The 15,552-nt window shown below is 25.1% G+C and overlaps 2 protein-coding genes across 4 annotated transcripts in view; one reads left to right on the top strand and one right to left on the bottom strand.

The window, feature by feature from the left end:
• The window catches only part of bchs (WD repeat and FYVE domain containing 3 bchs), a 90,389-nt gene that overhangs the window by 48,756 nt on the left and 26,081 nt on the right, over window positions 1-15,552 (bottom strand). For both annotated transcript variants that reach the window (XM_014418138.3, XM_014418137.3), the window contains exons 23-24: window positions 1,425-1,561; window positions 1,164-1,347 (exon numbers count right to left, since the gene is read on the bottom strand). In XM_014418138.3, the coding sequence (XP_014273624.1) occupies window positions 1,164-1,347; window positions 1,425-1,561 (321 nt within the window). The remainder of the gene's footprint in view (window positions 1-1,163; window positions 1,348-1,424; window positions 1,562-15,552) is intronic.
• LOC106679160 (uncharacterized) lies at window positions 3,697-14,959 on the top strand. Of its 2 annotated transcripts, none has more exons than XM_014418139.2 (4): window positions 3,697-3,810; window positions 9,739-9,835; window positions 13,397-13,613; window positions 14,589-14,959. In XM_014418139.2, the coding sequence occupies exons 1-4, from the start codon at window positions 3,764-3,766 to the stop codon at window positions 14,801-14,803; spliced, it is 576 nt and encodes a 191-aa protein (XP_014273625.1). In that variant the 5' UTR covers window positions 3,697-3,763; the 3' UTR covers window positions 14,804-14,959. The 2 variants fall into 2 exon arrangements, with proteins under 2 accessions (XP_014273625.1, XP_014273626.1); XM_014418140.2 differs by lacking the exon at window positions 3,697-3,810 and adding an exon at window positions 6,403-6,511.

The raw sequence follows: 15,552 nt of genomic DNA on the forward strand, positions 1-15,552 counted from the left end.
TCAGGGCTGTCCAAATAAATAAGTTGAACCACTTATTAATGAGGTTCAACTTATTTATTTGGACAGCCCTGATGAAGCCCTGCAAAGTGGGGCGAAACGTTGGAAAATAAATAGTTGTAAACTATTTTTGTTTCACTATTGACTGCAACCCTGACCATCTTCCTATATATAAAATTAATTAAATGTTGCAATCTATTTTTAAAAAATAATTGAAACTAAACAATTATAATTGTAATTACATGTTTTTATCTATTAAGTTTTAAACATATTTCACTATCTTAATTCTAAAACTTTGCAACTACATTTTTTTATCTAAAGTAAAGTTTTGGGTTAACCTTGAGATTTAATGTATTTATTATCTATTAGGAGTTTAAAAAAAATCCTTAGGCTGATGAGTTTTCAAAGCAATTGTTTTGTTCTTAAAACGACCAAGTGATCATAAACGAATCAAATTTCAAAATTCATTTAGAACTATATAAAATACTTAGAACTATTTGGATAAAAAATGTAGTTGAGAGGTTTTAGAACTAAGGTCACAATTTAGAGCAATTTAAAAAAAAGAAATATGACAGTTTAAATTATCATTATCTATTGATTTATTTTTGAGGATAGCCCCCATACAAATAGAGTTAGCCACAACTCGATATAAATTATTCATGAGGTTAATTATTTACAAAATTAAAAAAAATATAAATTTGACTCAATAGAGTTATAAAAATGCATAAATAAATATAATCATTTATACTGCATAGTAATAAACAATTTTAAAATATAGTTTTCTACTTCATTTTTTTATAAGTTAAATTAAAAAAGTATTATCTTACATAATAAAAAAAACAGAAAAACAAATAATACTAAAATCTGGGGATATACAACTTTATTATGAGTTCATTATGAAGACTCCAATGCGGAGGATTCTACTTAAATAAAAATGAATATTTCTTAGTGAAGACAAATCAGTGGATGATAATAACTCTAATGTGATCAGTCTTTGGGTTCTATTACATATTTCATTTATTTATTTCCACCTTCCCTGGGTTCTATTACATTGGATGATAATGTGATCTAGGCTCTGTTGTATAAATACCATTAACAATACATAAAATAAAAATCTGTAACCCCTTAATAATAAATTACATATTAAAAAATATAGATTATCTTACCAAGAAGAACTGAGCAGCCACCAACAGTATCTATCATTTTAGAAACGGGCCTGGGAGTAAAAACTCGTACACCAAGGTATCCGACAACAACACCGCCAAGTGAACGAGCAGCACCACTCAAGTGACCGACTGAATTGTGCAAGATCCTAATAGGTGTCGCATTTTCATGTGATGACATTCCGAGCTGAAATAGAATAAATAAATATTATTCACATGATCAAAATAAATGTGTTATGATAATTTTAATTTGATTAAAATCACCTGTTTTGCTATCGATTTGTTATCAGCCCTGCTGTACAATTTTCTAATTTTGGCCAAAGTTAAATGCGAAGCAGCTTTGGCATTCAGGCCAAATACAATTTTATCTTCGGTTACTAATGGAGCCATCGGTTCACTTCCTGAAATAAAAAATAAAATATTTTAAAGATCTATAATCATATAAGTTATACTAACAGAATGATTATAATTGTATACATAATGTGATTATCAGTGAGTATAGACACTATTCTATTCTCTCTTGTCTGGGTTGTATGTCCATATACATACATATGGAGTTATATGTCTCTCTATTACCTGAAGATACATAGATTTGACTTCCTCAAATCTCAATAATAAAGTCATAATATCGAGCAACAAAAATTCATACTTACTTAGTGGCATAGAACCTTCACTAGTATGCAATGCAGGAGTATCTTTAATTATTGTTAAAAAAAATGTTAAAATGAGGGAGTGAAGGAAAAATGTCTAGACTTACAGTTTTTATTTTTTTTTTTTACTGACTTCAACAATCAATAATGCGGTGTATTTTTAAATGGGACCCTCGCGTAATAACTGACTAAATCAGTTAGTGAATTGGAACAATCAATTGTAGATTGAAAAGGAATTTTTTTATTAATATAAGGCAATCCACAGCGAAGGTTTGCCTAGTTATCTACAGGTGACCAACCTATTTTACCCATAGTGGGGGGTCAAGTTTTTCATTTTGAGGGACTGCTGCTTAATGAAAAAATATAATGCCTTAGGCCAGAGGCTGCCAGCAGATCTCAGACTGATAGACCTGCCATAACCACCTGAACTACAGACGGCCCAACGAATTTTTAAAGTGCCTTACCTGGGGGAATCACACATAGTGAAGAAATGAAAAACATCTTTTTTAATTTTTTATTTACTACTTATAAAGCTATTTTGGATGTAAAAAATAGCCTCCACAATAAAATAACAGAAGTGGAATAGTAGTTATTTTTTTCCAATGATAGGGGCTCACAATAGAGATTGAAAATGAACCAGATGGTATGATTTAAAAATTTTCAGATAATTACCAATCATACAAATAGGAAACAGGTACTAAAATAAAAACTAATCCATGTTTGTTTTTCTCATCTTTCAGGAGAAAATTAGTTAAGATAGTGTTTGAATTTTAAATAAAACTCGATATTACTGGATTGATAAATTATTTGAGATGGATCATTGTTAAGAGAGAAATATGAGATGAACGAAAGTGGAATAGAGAGGACAAAATGGACATGGTAAAGAACAAAATGAAAAAAAAGAAATTGATGAAAGAATAAAAATAAAAAAAAAAAAAAATTTGATTTAATTTTTCTATAAAAAGAATATGGTATTATGATATTTAATTATAATGGAAAAAATTATAACAAAATAAAAATATATTTATGATATAGCTAATAACACATTTCTAAATAAAGCATTTCTCTCTAAAACAAAATATAATTATAATTAATTTTTATGTTATGTAGATGTACTTTAATATTTTTATCTAATAATCTTAGATAAATATTAAAAAACTGATAAAAAACAATAAGATGTCTTCTGTTTTTATTATTATATGTTATATTTGTACAACTTAAATAAGTAACCGTTATAACAAAACATCTTGGTGAAAGTTAACCGGCGGGAAGGATATAAAAGTCATTGTTTTCTTTTTTCTTTTTCATTAGCTTTCACTCCCCAAGCCGATTAAATGTGTCACCAGGGCAGACCCACTAAAATCTAGGTGTTCCATTTGTTTACACAATTGGTTTCCATGTCATTATATCTTTCCAGCTCTGCACACTTAACTTCATTTATAGTAAGGAAAGTAATGATGAAATACCTTTTAAAATTTAAATATTAATATTTTGTACTATTCAATATATATAAAAACCTGTTCATAATGTTTTAAAATATATTTTGCGTCTTTAAAAACGTTTTGTATCACATTAAGTCAAATTTTTGTTTGCATAAAATTGTTTTTTTTTTAGTAAAAATGTTTATTGTAATTGATTGTACAAACATTTTTTTTTGCAAAAATTCTCTTTTGACTAAGAGTTTCAAGGCTCATCATAAAAATAAAAACTAATTTTTAATAATAATTTCAAGAAAAAATTATTATTAAAGTTCTATGCTGAGATAATAAACAAATATAACAATTAGAATGGGATCATACTGTAATTTTTTTTAGTTCTTCATAATTACCAATAGATGGGGTAACAGCTAGTTCTTATCGATTCCAATAGATGGCAGTGATAATATTGTTTTTAATTAGATTACATTAAGTAAGGTCATTTAATGAAAGTCATTAATCTTGTACAACTTGAATTATGAGATTATTTTCGTTTTTAAAAAGATTTTTCTGTATCTACAAAAGGTAAATCTTATTTTAAATAATACTTTTTATATTTATAAAAAAATATTAAATATTATAATTATTTTTAATTTAGAATACCGACTCGTGAATGTTAAGTTCTAACATTAAATATGAAAATTTGCTTTAAAGTTTTATCAGTTTTACAAAAGAAACAATTTTAACTAAAAATAAGGTAAACAAGTTTATTACATAATGTAAATTATATTTGAAAACAGTTTTAGTTAAAAATAATAAGTAATAACAAATCTATAAATTTTCCAAAGTAAATAGATTATTATAATCAGTCCACAAATTATATTTTAAATTTATAAATATTTCTTAAGTCAACTCAAGTGATTTGGATAAAGATCCATAAATAAATAAAAAAATTTAATGAAGTTTAAAAAACAATCGTACTAGATTTATGACTATTATATTATGATTATTAATTTAAAAGAATATTTAATATTAAAATCTTTATTACAAAGAATGAACTAATAGTTTATGTATGATAATGCTTTTTCGACTAGTAAACTGAATAACCTTTAATGGAAGATGTTATGCTCATATTTATAATTAAATAAGGTAAAATATTGCGAACAGGAATGTTCAATCTACAAACATTATTAACTAAAAGAAAAGCGGAAATAATCGGTAATCAGGGGTCTGATTTATATACAATTGAATAATTAATTAGAAACCAACAAGTAGTTAGAGGTAGAATATTTATCTAAATTTAAACTTACAGAAGCAAATTCAATAAATTTTTGTTAATTATATAATTTTTTGAAGGGTAAAAATGGCCAGGATGAAAAAAAATTAAAATAATAACTAACATAAAATGCACTTATTACATATAACTATTATTATATTATAGAAAGAAAGATGAAACATGTTTATTAGTTCTCATAAAGAAGGAAGTTAATAACGTACTATTAATGCATGTTTAATTTAATTGATGTCATCTATTGGAATACATAAAATTTATTTATCATATTATGATTTAAATTTAAAATAAAAATCATAGATACATCGAACATTTAATTAAAAAGTACTTATTTTTTAATTATGTACTAACAACTTTTTTTTTAAATGATTGGGTTAGAGAGAAAATATGATTAGATATATAGATAAATAATAGGGAAAAAATGAATAATAAAGAAGATACATTTTTTTTTAAATATAGAAAGAAAAAAAATGTATTAATACTATATATCTGTAACCCCAGTGAATATGTGGTTAAGTCAAAATTCCTTACTTTTCAGGGGACAACTTTTAAAGTTTGAACATTTATGTAAAATCAGGTGTTTGTGGTAAATTATCGAAATTTTGTCAATACTACCAAAATGTTGGTAACTTGTTACTTGTTTTACACCAATTTGATATGTCTTATCACTAATTAGATAATAGAGTATACTAATTGTTCACCGACCGTTGACAACAGACTTGACCAATAACTCTGTTTTAAAACGTTGACTGACTTAGACACTTATGCACAATGAAGATGTTGCCTCTGTGATTCTCTTAGACCACTTAACTCATTTTGACCAAAATTCAACTTAACCACATATTCACTGGGGTGACAGATATTATAAGTACGCCTATACATTATATGAATAAAAAAAATGTATAACTACATTTACGTATGCTGTGTATTTAGCACAATACAGTTGGCCAGTACAACTTTTTTAAATAAAGTTTTTCTCTCCTGAAGTTAGTTCTTAGTTATATGTGTCCTAAGGTTAATACAAATTAAGAAAAGTAATATTCTTTTAATCTAATAAAGTTTAGGTAAAAAAAAAGTTTGATATTATATATGTGAATTCACTCATTGGATTTTAACTGTTATACATTTGATTTGTATTTTATTTAATTTTGAAAATGTTTTGGGTTTTTTTTCCAGTTTATTTTTTGACTAAAATATAAAACATAATTGATATGTAATAAGTAGCTAAGAAAAATTAGTCTCCCGAAGCAAAATGGTATTTATTGTGAATATTATATTTAGGAAATATAAACTTTTATAAAAAAACTCATACTTTAAAATTTAAAAAAAAATCATAGCATAAATTGGATATTTTTTATTTTTTTGCGTTATAAGTATTTTTTTATGATTGCATTTAACATTCAGTATCTGCTAATAAAGATATCAAGGGAACACAAAAGAAGGCCAATTACAAGATAGCGATCTATGGGGTAAAGTAATAAATAACTTGTAGTAAATTATCATTGATAGTCAACTGTTCAATTACAATATAGAAAATATTTTATTTAATTATAGGCAAATTATTATTTTATTTTAAAGTAATATAAAAAATTTTAATCAATGAAGAAGTAGACATTTTATAAATTATTTATATTTAATAAAAGAATGAAAATTAAGTTATTATTATTTATCTGCTAATGAATACTAAATACAACATCTCTTATAAATTAGAAAATCTATAAATAAGAGAAAGTCCAGAGAGTAACAGATATAAATATGTATTTTTGTTATACACATAAATGTTATTTATACCTAAATAACTGATAAATATTCAAACAAAACAATCTAGAAGGGAATGAAAGATAAATTAATGTGTTCCAATCCATTCTCCATCAATCCCCCACTACTCCAACAATAGAAAGGACCAAGCTATCCCTTAGATATTCACTACTTAGCTCTACTCACAACAGCAAGCCTTACAAGACTACACTACAAGATGCATTATACGCTCCTCTGGTAAAATATTATTATTATTAAATAGTACAGAAAGTAATAAGTATAACTATTATTATTTAAATCATATCAACTATCTTTTTTAGGAACATTAAGTATTAATTGTTCTTTCTTCTGAATTATATTTATTTTTTATAATTAAAAGTCAGTTACCTTAGGATTTACGATAGAGTAGATTGTTTTATCTTATTTCTTTCCTTTTTATTTTATTTTACATTTAATATTATAAACATTATATGTAAATAGATACAGAGATAGATGAAATTCAGCACAAATATAATTGGATTCTTATAATATTTATTTAGAATTTTTAAATATCTATACATGTTCATATAATCAACATTATTTCATTTTAATTTTTGTTTTATTATAAGTATATAGTTTAATATTAGTATATTATTAATATAATATTAATAGCTTAATATTAATGATTTATTCATTTTATTTTTTGCCTTTACATTCTTTTTTTTTTTACTTATTTTTTTTTTTCACAAATGATGTTCCAGATCATCGTTTAAAACTTCTAAATATGTATGTGAACATTAATTGTTCCTATTTTGTCAATTGTTTTTAGTTCATTAGTGTTTGATTTTTTTTTTCATTTTATTTCATTATAAGTTAGTCGATTTATGATAGGGCAGATGCTTTTGTTTTATTTGTTTCCTTTTTGTTTATTTATTATTATTATTTACATTGAATGTAACAAATGATTTCTGAATGGATACAAAGATAGATGAGATTTAATATAAATATTATTGGATATTTTTAATATTTATTTAGAAATGTATATATGTTTATATAATCATCATTACTTCATTTTATTTAATTTTTATCTTTTCATTCTTTTTTTTTTTCACAAACGATGTTCCTGATGTTTCATTCAAAACTTATAAATATGTATATAAAAATAAATTGCTCCTTCATGTTTATCATTTTTAGTTCATTTGTGTTTAATTCTTTTTCATTAGAAGTTAGTCACTTTATGATTTATGATAGGGTAGATGGTTTGGTTCTATTTTTTTCCTTTTTATTAGATTTTTTCATTTAATATAAAACATTAAATTGAATGAATACAAAGATAGATGAGATTTAATATAAATATTATTGGATATTTTTAATATTTATTAAGAATTTTTAAATATGTATATGTGTTCATATAATCATCATTACTTTGGTTATTTTTTAAAAATATTTTTATAATTAGAATATACCTTATGATTAATGATTTGTTAGATGTTAGAGGATTTATTCATCATATTTTATGTGTTTTTTTTTCATTTTTTAAATAAATTTTTTTTTTCATAAATCATGGTCCAGATTGTCATTTGAAACTCATAAATATGCATATGAGCATCAATTTCTTCTTCTTGTTAATTATTTTTATTGAATTTCTCTTCGATTCTATTTCATTAGAAGTAAGTCACTTTATGATTTATGAAAGGGTAGATGGTTTTGTATTATTTGTTTCTCTTTTATTTTCATATTTAATATAAAACATTATTTGTGAATGGATACAAAGATAGAATTAATTTAAATATTATTTGATGTTTTTAATATATATTTATAATTTGTAAATATGTATACAAGTTCATATAACCATCATTACTTCATTTTTTTTTTTTATTATTATTAGAATATACTGTAAGATTTACGATTTATTAGATGATTTATTTATTTTATTTTTTTTAAATGGTGTTCCTGATTTTCATTTAAAACTTATAAATATGTATAGAAACATAAATTGCTCCTTCATGTTAATTTGTGTTTGGTTCTTTTTATTTTATTTCAATAGAAGTTATAATCATAAGTCATCTTATGATTTATGATATTATAGATAGTTTTATTTTATCTGTTTTTTATTTATTGTTTTTTCAAAACAAAAAAAAAAAAAGAAGTTTGGATATTACCTTAATGATGCAATTTTTGACATATTATACTAATATGATAGTTGTCAAATAATCCAATAAATTTTATAAGTTCATAGCTACATATCACAGTTAGATCTGATAGTAAATAAAGGAAAAGTTTACATAACTTACAAATTACAAAGTCCAAAATGGGACAGTTCAGACATGAAACTGACTGAGAAAGTTGAGGTAATATCCAAACTTTTGGAAAAATGTTTCTTATACAATATGAAGAAATAAAATTTAGTCAACAATTATATTACATAAAATATAATATTAAAGGTAATTAGTTTTATATATTAGTAAACAATTTTGTTGAGTCATAAAAGTTATCAGTTTATTGTATTACACAAGGATTATTATTTGTAAATTATTCGATGCAACAGAAAGAGAAACAAAAAAAATAAGTTTTGTTTCCATTCTTAATAAATTAAATACAAATACGAAAAATATTCAACTAAATATGGCATAATTAAAATATATATATACATTTTAATAGTATCAATCACCACCATCAATATGTTCTTAATACAATTTTTATGAAAAAGTTAGAAATTAAATGATTATTTTTAATTTTAATGTTTAGAATTTTTAAATTATATTATAAATTTGTAAATGTTTGATCAATTGATTTATTTTTCTTCAACCTAAAAACTATGACTGTTGTTGATTTTGTAACACATAAATATGTGAATCAATGATGAAACCAGTAATAAAGGTTATAAAGTCTTCATATCAATGTATCACAGGCAAAAATTAGCTATAGTTGAAACTAATAGCAAAAGTTGCCATGGATACGATATTTATTTATCAATGGTTCATTCATGAATGAGGGTCGTTTCCATGGCAACTTTATCTATTACTTTCAACTGTAGCTAATTTTTCCCATTTATGATTACTACAAAAGTGGCGCTAAGTAAATTTCCATTAGCTTTAAAAAAAATAATACAACTAAAGACTCTCTCTTTTAGGAAAATTAATTGAAAAGATGTAATCATCATAAAACAGAGAACCTTTATGGTATTTTTTCGTAAAGTTTGAGGAAATGTACTTAGCAACACTGTGAAGTAAGCTATATAGATATATAAACTAGTAATAAAAAACGTTTCAGTTTTATTTATACGGCTTTAACTACATATAAAACATTATTTTTTATGTGTTTTCTAAAATAATTTGAATTCTCAAAAACCTTATTCACTAGGTCAGATTTAGCACAAATTATTTAAATGTCTAAATTTTATTGTAACTAAACATACATTTATTTTTTTAATAATTTATAAATAATAACTTTATAGCAATAAACCTGTTTTCATTATTTTGCAGTTTGTCTCTTTTCCTAATACTGATATTATCTGTGTCAACCGATGCAAAGGACATATGCCCAAGGATAAAACCAGCGGTCGGATTGAAAATATCAGAGGTAATAAATTTTGCATTAATTATAAGAGAGTATTTTTTATTAATTTAATTCATTATACGGCCTACACTTTTTTAAAAATTATAATTGGTTAAACGTCAAAAACTTAGAATAAAAATATAATTTATTTAAATATAATAATTTGTATCCAAATCTCAAACATTCATAATTATATCTTTAAATGTCCAACATTTCGACCAATTCAGCCATCCTCAAAGACAATCTTAAATATAAATTTATACTTCACATACAACAATTAAAAACATTTTGCAGGCTATTCTGCGAAGATCAATAAATTGAGTCAAATCAATCAATTTTGTCATTTTTCCATTAAATTTTAAAACTTTTAACTACAGATTAACTGAACAACATTATCAGTAACTTCTATTATCTCACTTAGGGAGTGAATATAATTTTTAATAATGAGGTGTAGTGTAGATAGTTGACCATAGATTAATGATTGGAGAAGTTTGTCGGGGGGTGCGGCCAGCAAAGAACAACATAAATAAACAAAACAATATTCATTTATTTTATGTCAGTTGTTATCATGTCATTGGCCCCGCGTTACTGGATTCATAATGAGGTGTTGATAGTTGACCGTAGATTAATGATTGGAGAAGATTGTCGGGGGGTGGGGTCAGCAAAGAACAACATAAAATAAATAAATATTGTTTTGTTTATTTATGTTGTTCTTTGCTGACGACCGCACCCCCCCTACAAACTTCTCCAATCAATAATTTTTAATAAATGTATAAAGATAATAAGTCATTATAACCATTTTAATTTTTAATCTAGACTTATAAAGACTAAAGCTGAATTTAATAAGATAAACTAACATTTAAATTCATCTAGAGAACTTATAAAATAAATAAATAAAGTATTTTTAATAACAATCATACTTTAATTTTTTTTTAGCTTCAGGTTTCGAATTATTTTCTAAATCACCTTATCATTTATACACATTTAGGTCATCATGACAATAGTTATGTCGAAAAAATAATATCTTTAAATAACACTTTGAATATCGATGGGTTATTTCACAGTGGTTCTTAGTAGATTTCCACCAAATTTACGAAAAATACTATTAAACATTCTCTCTTTTAGATAAATAAATTGAAAAGTTGTAATTTTCCTAAAAGAGAAAACTTTTAATAATATTTTTTTGTAAAGCTAGTAGAAATGTACTCAGCACTACTGTGAAGTAAGCCATCAATATGAAGACTTAATAAATTTTTATCGATGATTCACATATCTGTGTTACAAAATAAACTATATTCAGATTGGAGAAAAATAAATCAATTCTTTAAAAACATATAAATTTAAAATTCTAACTATAATTTATTTAATTGTTGATATTTTGCCTATTATTTTATATTATTTAAAAATAAAATCAGAACTTAATATTTTTTTCTTTGATTCTGAAATAGAGAAACTTTAAATGTATTATTTAAAAAGTTAGTGGAAGTTTAACTAGCACCATTGTGAAATAAGCCATCAATCTAGAGTCTATTAGGGCAGTATATATATATATTTATTTAAAATAAATTTATTATTATTAGAAAATAAAAATCTTCCGATATAAATAGGAAATATAACTTATAAGAATGGACAAGATAAATCTTATCAGAGAACAAAGAGATAGAAAGTAAAGAGATAATGAATATCCTCTAACAGCTCGTCTAGTTCTATCAATCATTAAGATAGAATTAATTAAATACTGACATATCTATCATCCTAAGTAATTAAGTTCCGAGAAACATTATTTTATACGTCAATTTTATCTCTAGTTTGCGTCAACTACCGCCTGATCCGAGTAGTTGAACATTTAATTAAAATTTAATCTATGTTTTGTTTTACTTTAAAACTTTCACTAGATCAACTCTTAATAGCCCAAGAGCCCAAGGGGAGAAAAAAATCAGTTATTTCATTTCCATTTTTGATTACTTTAATGAAAACTATATACTAGTCAAAATTGATGAGTCTGCCAACCATAGTTAGGGAGAATACAAAATGGTGGATGTTCCGAAGATTACAAACATTTAGTTTTTATATATAAGAAGATGGTCAGGGTTGCAATCAAAAGAGAAACAAATAGTATACAACTATTTATTTTCTGACGTTTCGCCCCACTTTGCAGGGCTTCATCAGGGCTAAAAAGACACAAAAAAACTGAGAATATTACAACAATAAGATACAATAAATCAATTTAAGCTAGGATAAATATTATGTAAAAATAAAGTGATAAGAAATTACATATAAATAAAAGGAAGGAAGACGTAAAATAGTATCAATATAAAATAAAATTGAATAAACAATGATAAGAATAAAAAATAAGTAACAATGGTAAGAGTAAAAATTATATATAATTTTTTCATCTCCTGCACTTTTTTAACTGTATATTTTACCTATTTTTTAAAAATTTTTACTCTTACCATTGTTACTTATTTTTTATTCTTATCATTGTTTATTCAATTTTATTTTATATTGATACTATTTTACGTCTTCCTTCCTTTTATTTATATGTAATTTCTCATCACTTTATTTTTACATAATATTTATCCTAGCTTAAATTGCCTTATTGTATCTTATTGTTGTAATATTCTCAATTTTTTTTGTATCTTTTTAGCCCTAATGAAGCCCTGCAAAGTGGGGCGAAACGTCGGAAAATAAATAGTTGTAAACTATTTTTGTTTCTCTTTTGACCGCAACCCTCACCATCATCTTATATATATCAATTCTTACGGTCAACTATATATACATATATACATTTATTTTTTAGTGCTATTAAGTAAAAAAAAAAAAATTGTGCAGTATTTCCTGTACAATAATGTCATCCAAAAAGTAAATATTGAAGTATTTAAGATGTATGCCCCATGAAGTTTATTTTATTTCAGAAAAACCTCAAATTACAGTTCATTTTTAATTCAGAGCTATATATCCTTAAAATTAGAGACAACGATAAAAAAAAACTAATTGAACTAAAAAATGCATTAAATTACAGTTATACAATTTGACCAACGACTAGTACGATTAAATGAAGATATAATAATTGTAAAATGGGGGTTGATCCGCCATCAGGTGGACAGAGGGTACCACTTATTTATTATTATTAATTATATTATTTATTTATTACTATTTATATTTAATTATTATAATTTATGGATGGCACTGTGGTAAGACACAAAGATACTAAATCCAAGGACCTGGATTCGAATCCGGCTGGGTAGAAAATTGTTTTCTACTACACTGTTGCCTTGACTCAACCCTGTGGGTGCTGGAGCCCTCCTGAGGTCCACCCAGCCTCATATATTAGGGTACCTTAATTGGGTAAAAATGTGGCAGTCGAGCGAGACTCTGACCACATCACCTCCTTGCACAACTTTTGGTCTAGTAACAGTACTTCGTTACAAAGTACTGCACCCCTGAACCTTTATGGGTTGTAGCGGTATAGACTATTATTTATTAATTATTATTATTTATATTTTTTTACTTATTTATTATTATTTATTTATATTTTTGGAGTTTTATTTTTATAAATATCATGAAAATTATCATTCAACACAGATCTTCGGAACTTGGTACGCAGTAAGAGGAATAGAACACGTATCAGCTGCTTCTAATAGCAATGCTAAGCAGACCAAAAGTTGCCCGATGATAAAGATCGTTTCCAAAGACAACTTGATCGAGTTCCAATGGCATTCAAAAGACAAACCTCTGAAAAAATTGGACCTCAAGCAGAACAAGGACAACCCAGGATTACTCGAGCCGGTGAACAAAAAGGGTAAATCAATTTTATCAAAATATATTTATTGATTGTTGGAAGATAGTCCGGGTGGCAGTCCGTTAAAGTTACAAAATAGTAGAAAAATTATTTAATGTAAACAAAAGTTTCACCCCACTTTGTAGGGCTTCGTCACGGCTAAATAAACACGAGATACAAACATAAGAACTGACAGAAAATAAGAATAAATGTACAAAGAAAGTAAAAAATATACAAAAAAAAAAACATTTTTTTTTAAAAATAATAAAATAAAAAACATAAGTTAAGGAAGTATAAATATAGGTGAATAGGAAACTAATTACTTCACTTGCCGAAAAAAGTTTCTATATTTTCCAAATTTAAACATTAATTATTTGGATAAACTTCGACCAAATTCTAATGTTTTCGTAACTTTTAAAAGAAGAACTTTACTTGATTCTGATCTGATGATAACAATAAATTATTGATTTGCTAGATTTTAATATAATAAAAAGCCACTTAATATATACTTAAACAATTAAAAATACATTATTTTATATCTCAAATTCAAATTGACTTAGTAGGGTCAAAAGTTCATTTAGTATGTTATAAATCTCCTTTGATACTTAAAAAATTTAGCACACCCAACCTCTATAAGTCGGTATTCTCAATTGGAGCATAATCTCAAAGAAATCAAAAATCGTAATTCCTTACAAAGTACTGAACACCTGACCCTTCATAGATATAGATTTTTTTAAAACTAATTCAATTTTTTTCTCACTAATTTTTTCAGTAATAATTCATTAGAAAAATTTATTTTTATTTTTTATTTATTATAAGTAACAGTTGGTTTTTTTTTAATTTATTCTGATTTTTTGACTGGAAATGATTTTTGTTTTATGAATATCCTTGTTATTCTTTCACATAATAAGGTTTTTTCTTATGTATCTAAACAGTTATTTAAATTACTAAATATATTAAAATATTGTCAATAATATTTGATTGTATAATTTTTAGGAAGTTCTAAAAGTTCTCTGCAACTGACACTGCTTAATAATAATAAAAACGTGATCGGAGTGACAATGTGCAAACCTGGAGGAAAAACAGCAAGTGTAATTCTACACAGGGAACCCACATTTGCCAAGGATGAGGTTCAATCAGTAACGAGTCTCTTAGGCTCTCAAGGGCTCGATATTGATAACATCTTCGATCGATGTTTAAAAAATATATAACTGTTCAAATCAACTATTTTACAAATTATTACAAATAACAGTATTTAAACCTTAGTTGAGTATTATTTAAAAATTACTGAGTATTATATCTAATTTAATTATAATGTCTTTGTATACTCCTACCTACGATTAAATTTGATTCTATATTTGTGTAAATATTTATACTTATAAACAAAAATTATATGAAGTTGTGGGTTTGTATTGGCAATGGACTATTGCTGTTTTTGTGGATAATTTAATTAAAGGATATTGTAGGGTAGAAAGACGTAGATTTAGAACGAATAGTAAAGGTGATTTGATTGAATTTATTTTTATCGTCTATTTTAACATTATTCTTCAGTGATATTATACTGTAGAGTCTGAGAATGCAGGATTAGGAGATTTTTGTTGTTTACTACTTTTATGTTTATAAATTTTAATGAGTCGTAATTAATCCTCTCTTTTTTGATATTTAATATAAAGTTTAGTAAGCCATCAAATATGACCATGAAAACAAACAATTTTTTTTTTTTATGAATTTAAACAGAAACATACAGCCCAAGCTGCAAGAAATATTACCACAAGGTTCGGGGAAGGTGTTGTAAAGAACGGACCATTTTCTGGTGATTTGAAAAAGTTTTAGCTGGTGACGCAGATTTATACTACCAACCCAGAGGAAGACCTTTGAAATAATACTTTGAATGAAAAATTGTTTAACTTTTTCTGTGAAAACTGACATTTCATATGAAACGAACCAATATTAGAACCCC

Source organism: Halyomorpha halys, unplaced genomic scaffold (assembly GCF_000696795.3).
Source record: "Halyomorpha halys isolate HHAL.00 unplaced genomic scaffold, Hhal_1.1 Scaffold180.1, whole genome shotgun sequence".
Lineage (NCBI taxonomy): Eukaryota > Metazoa > Arthropoda > Insecta > Hemiptera > Pentatomidae > Halyomorpha > Halyomorpha halys.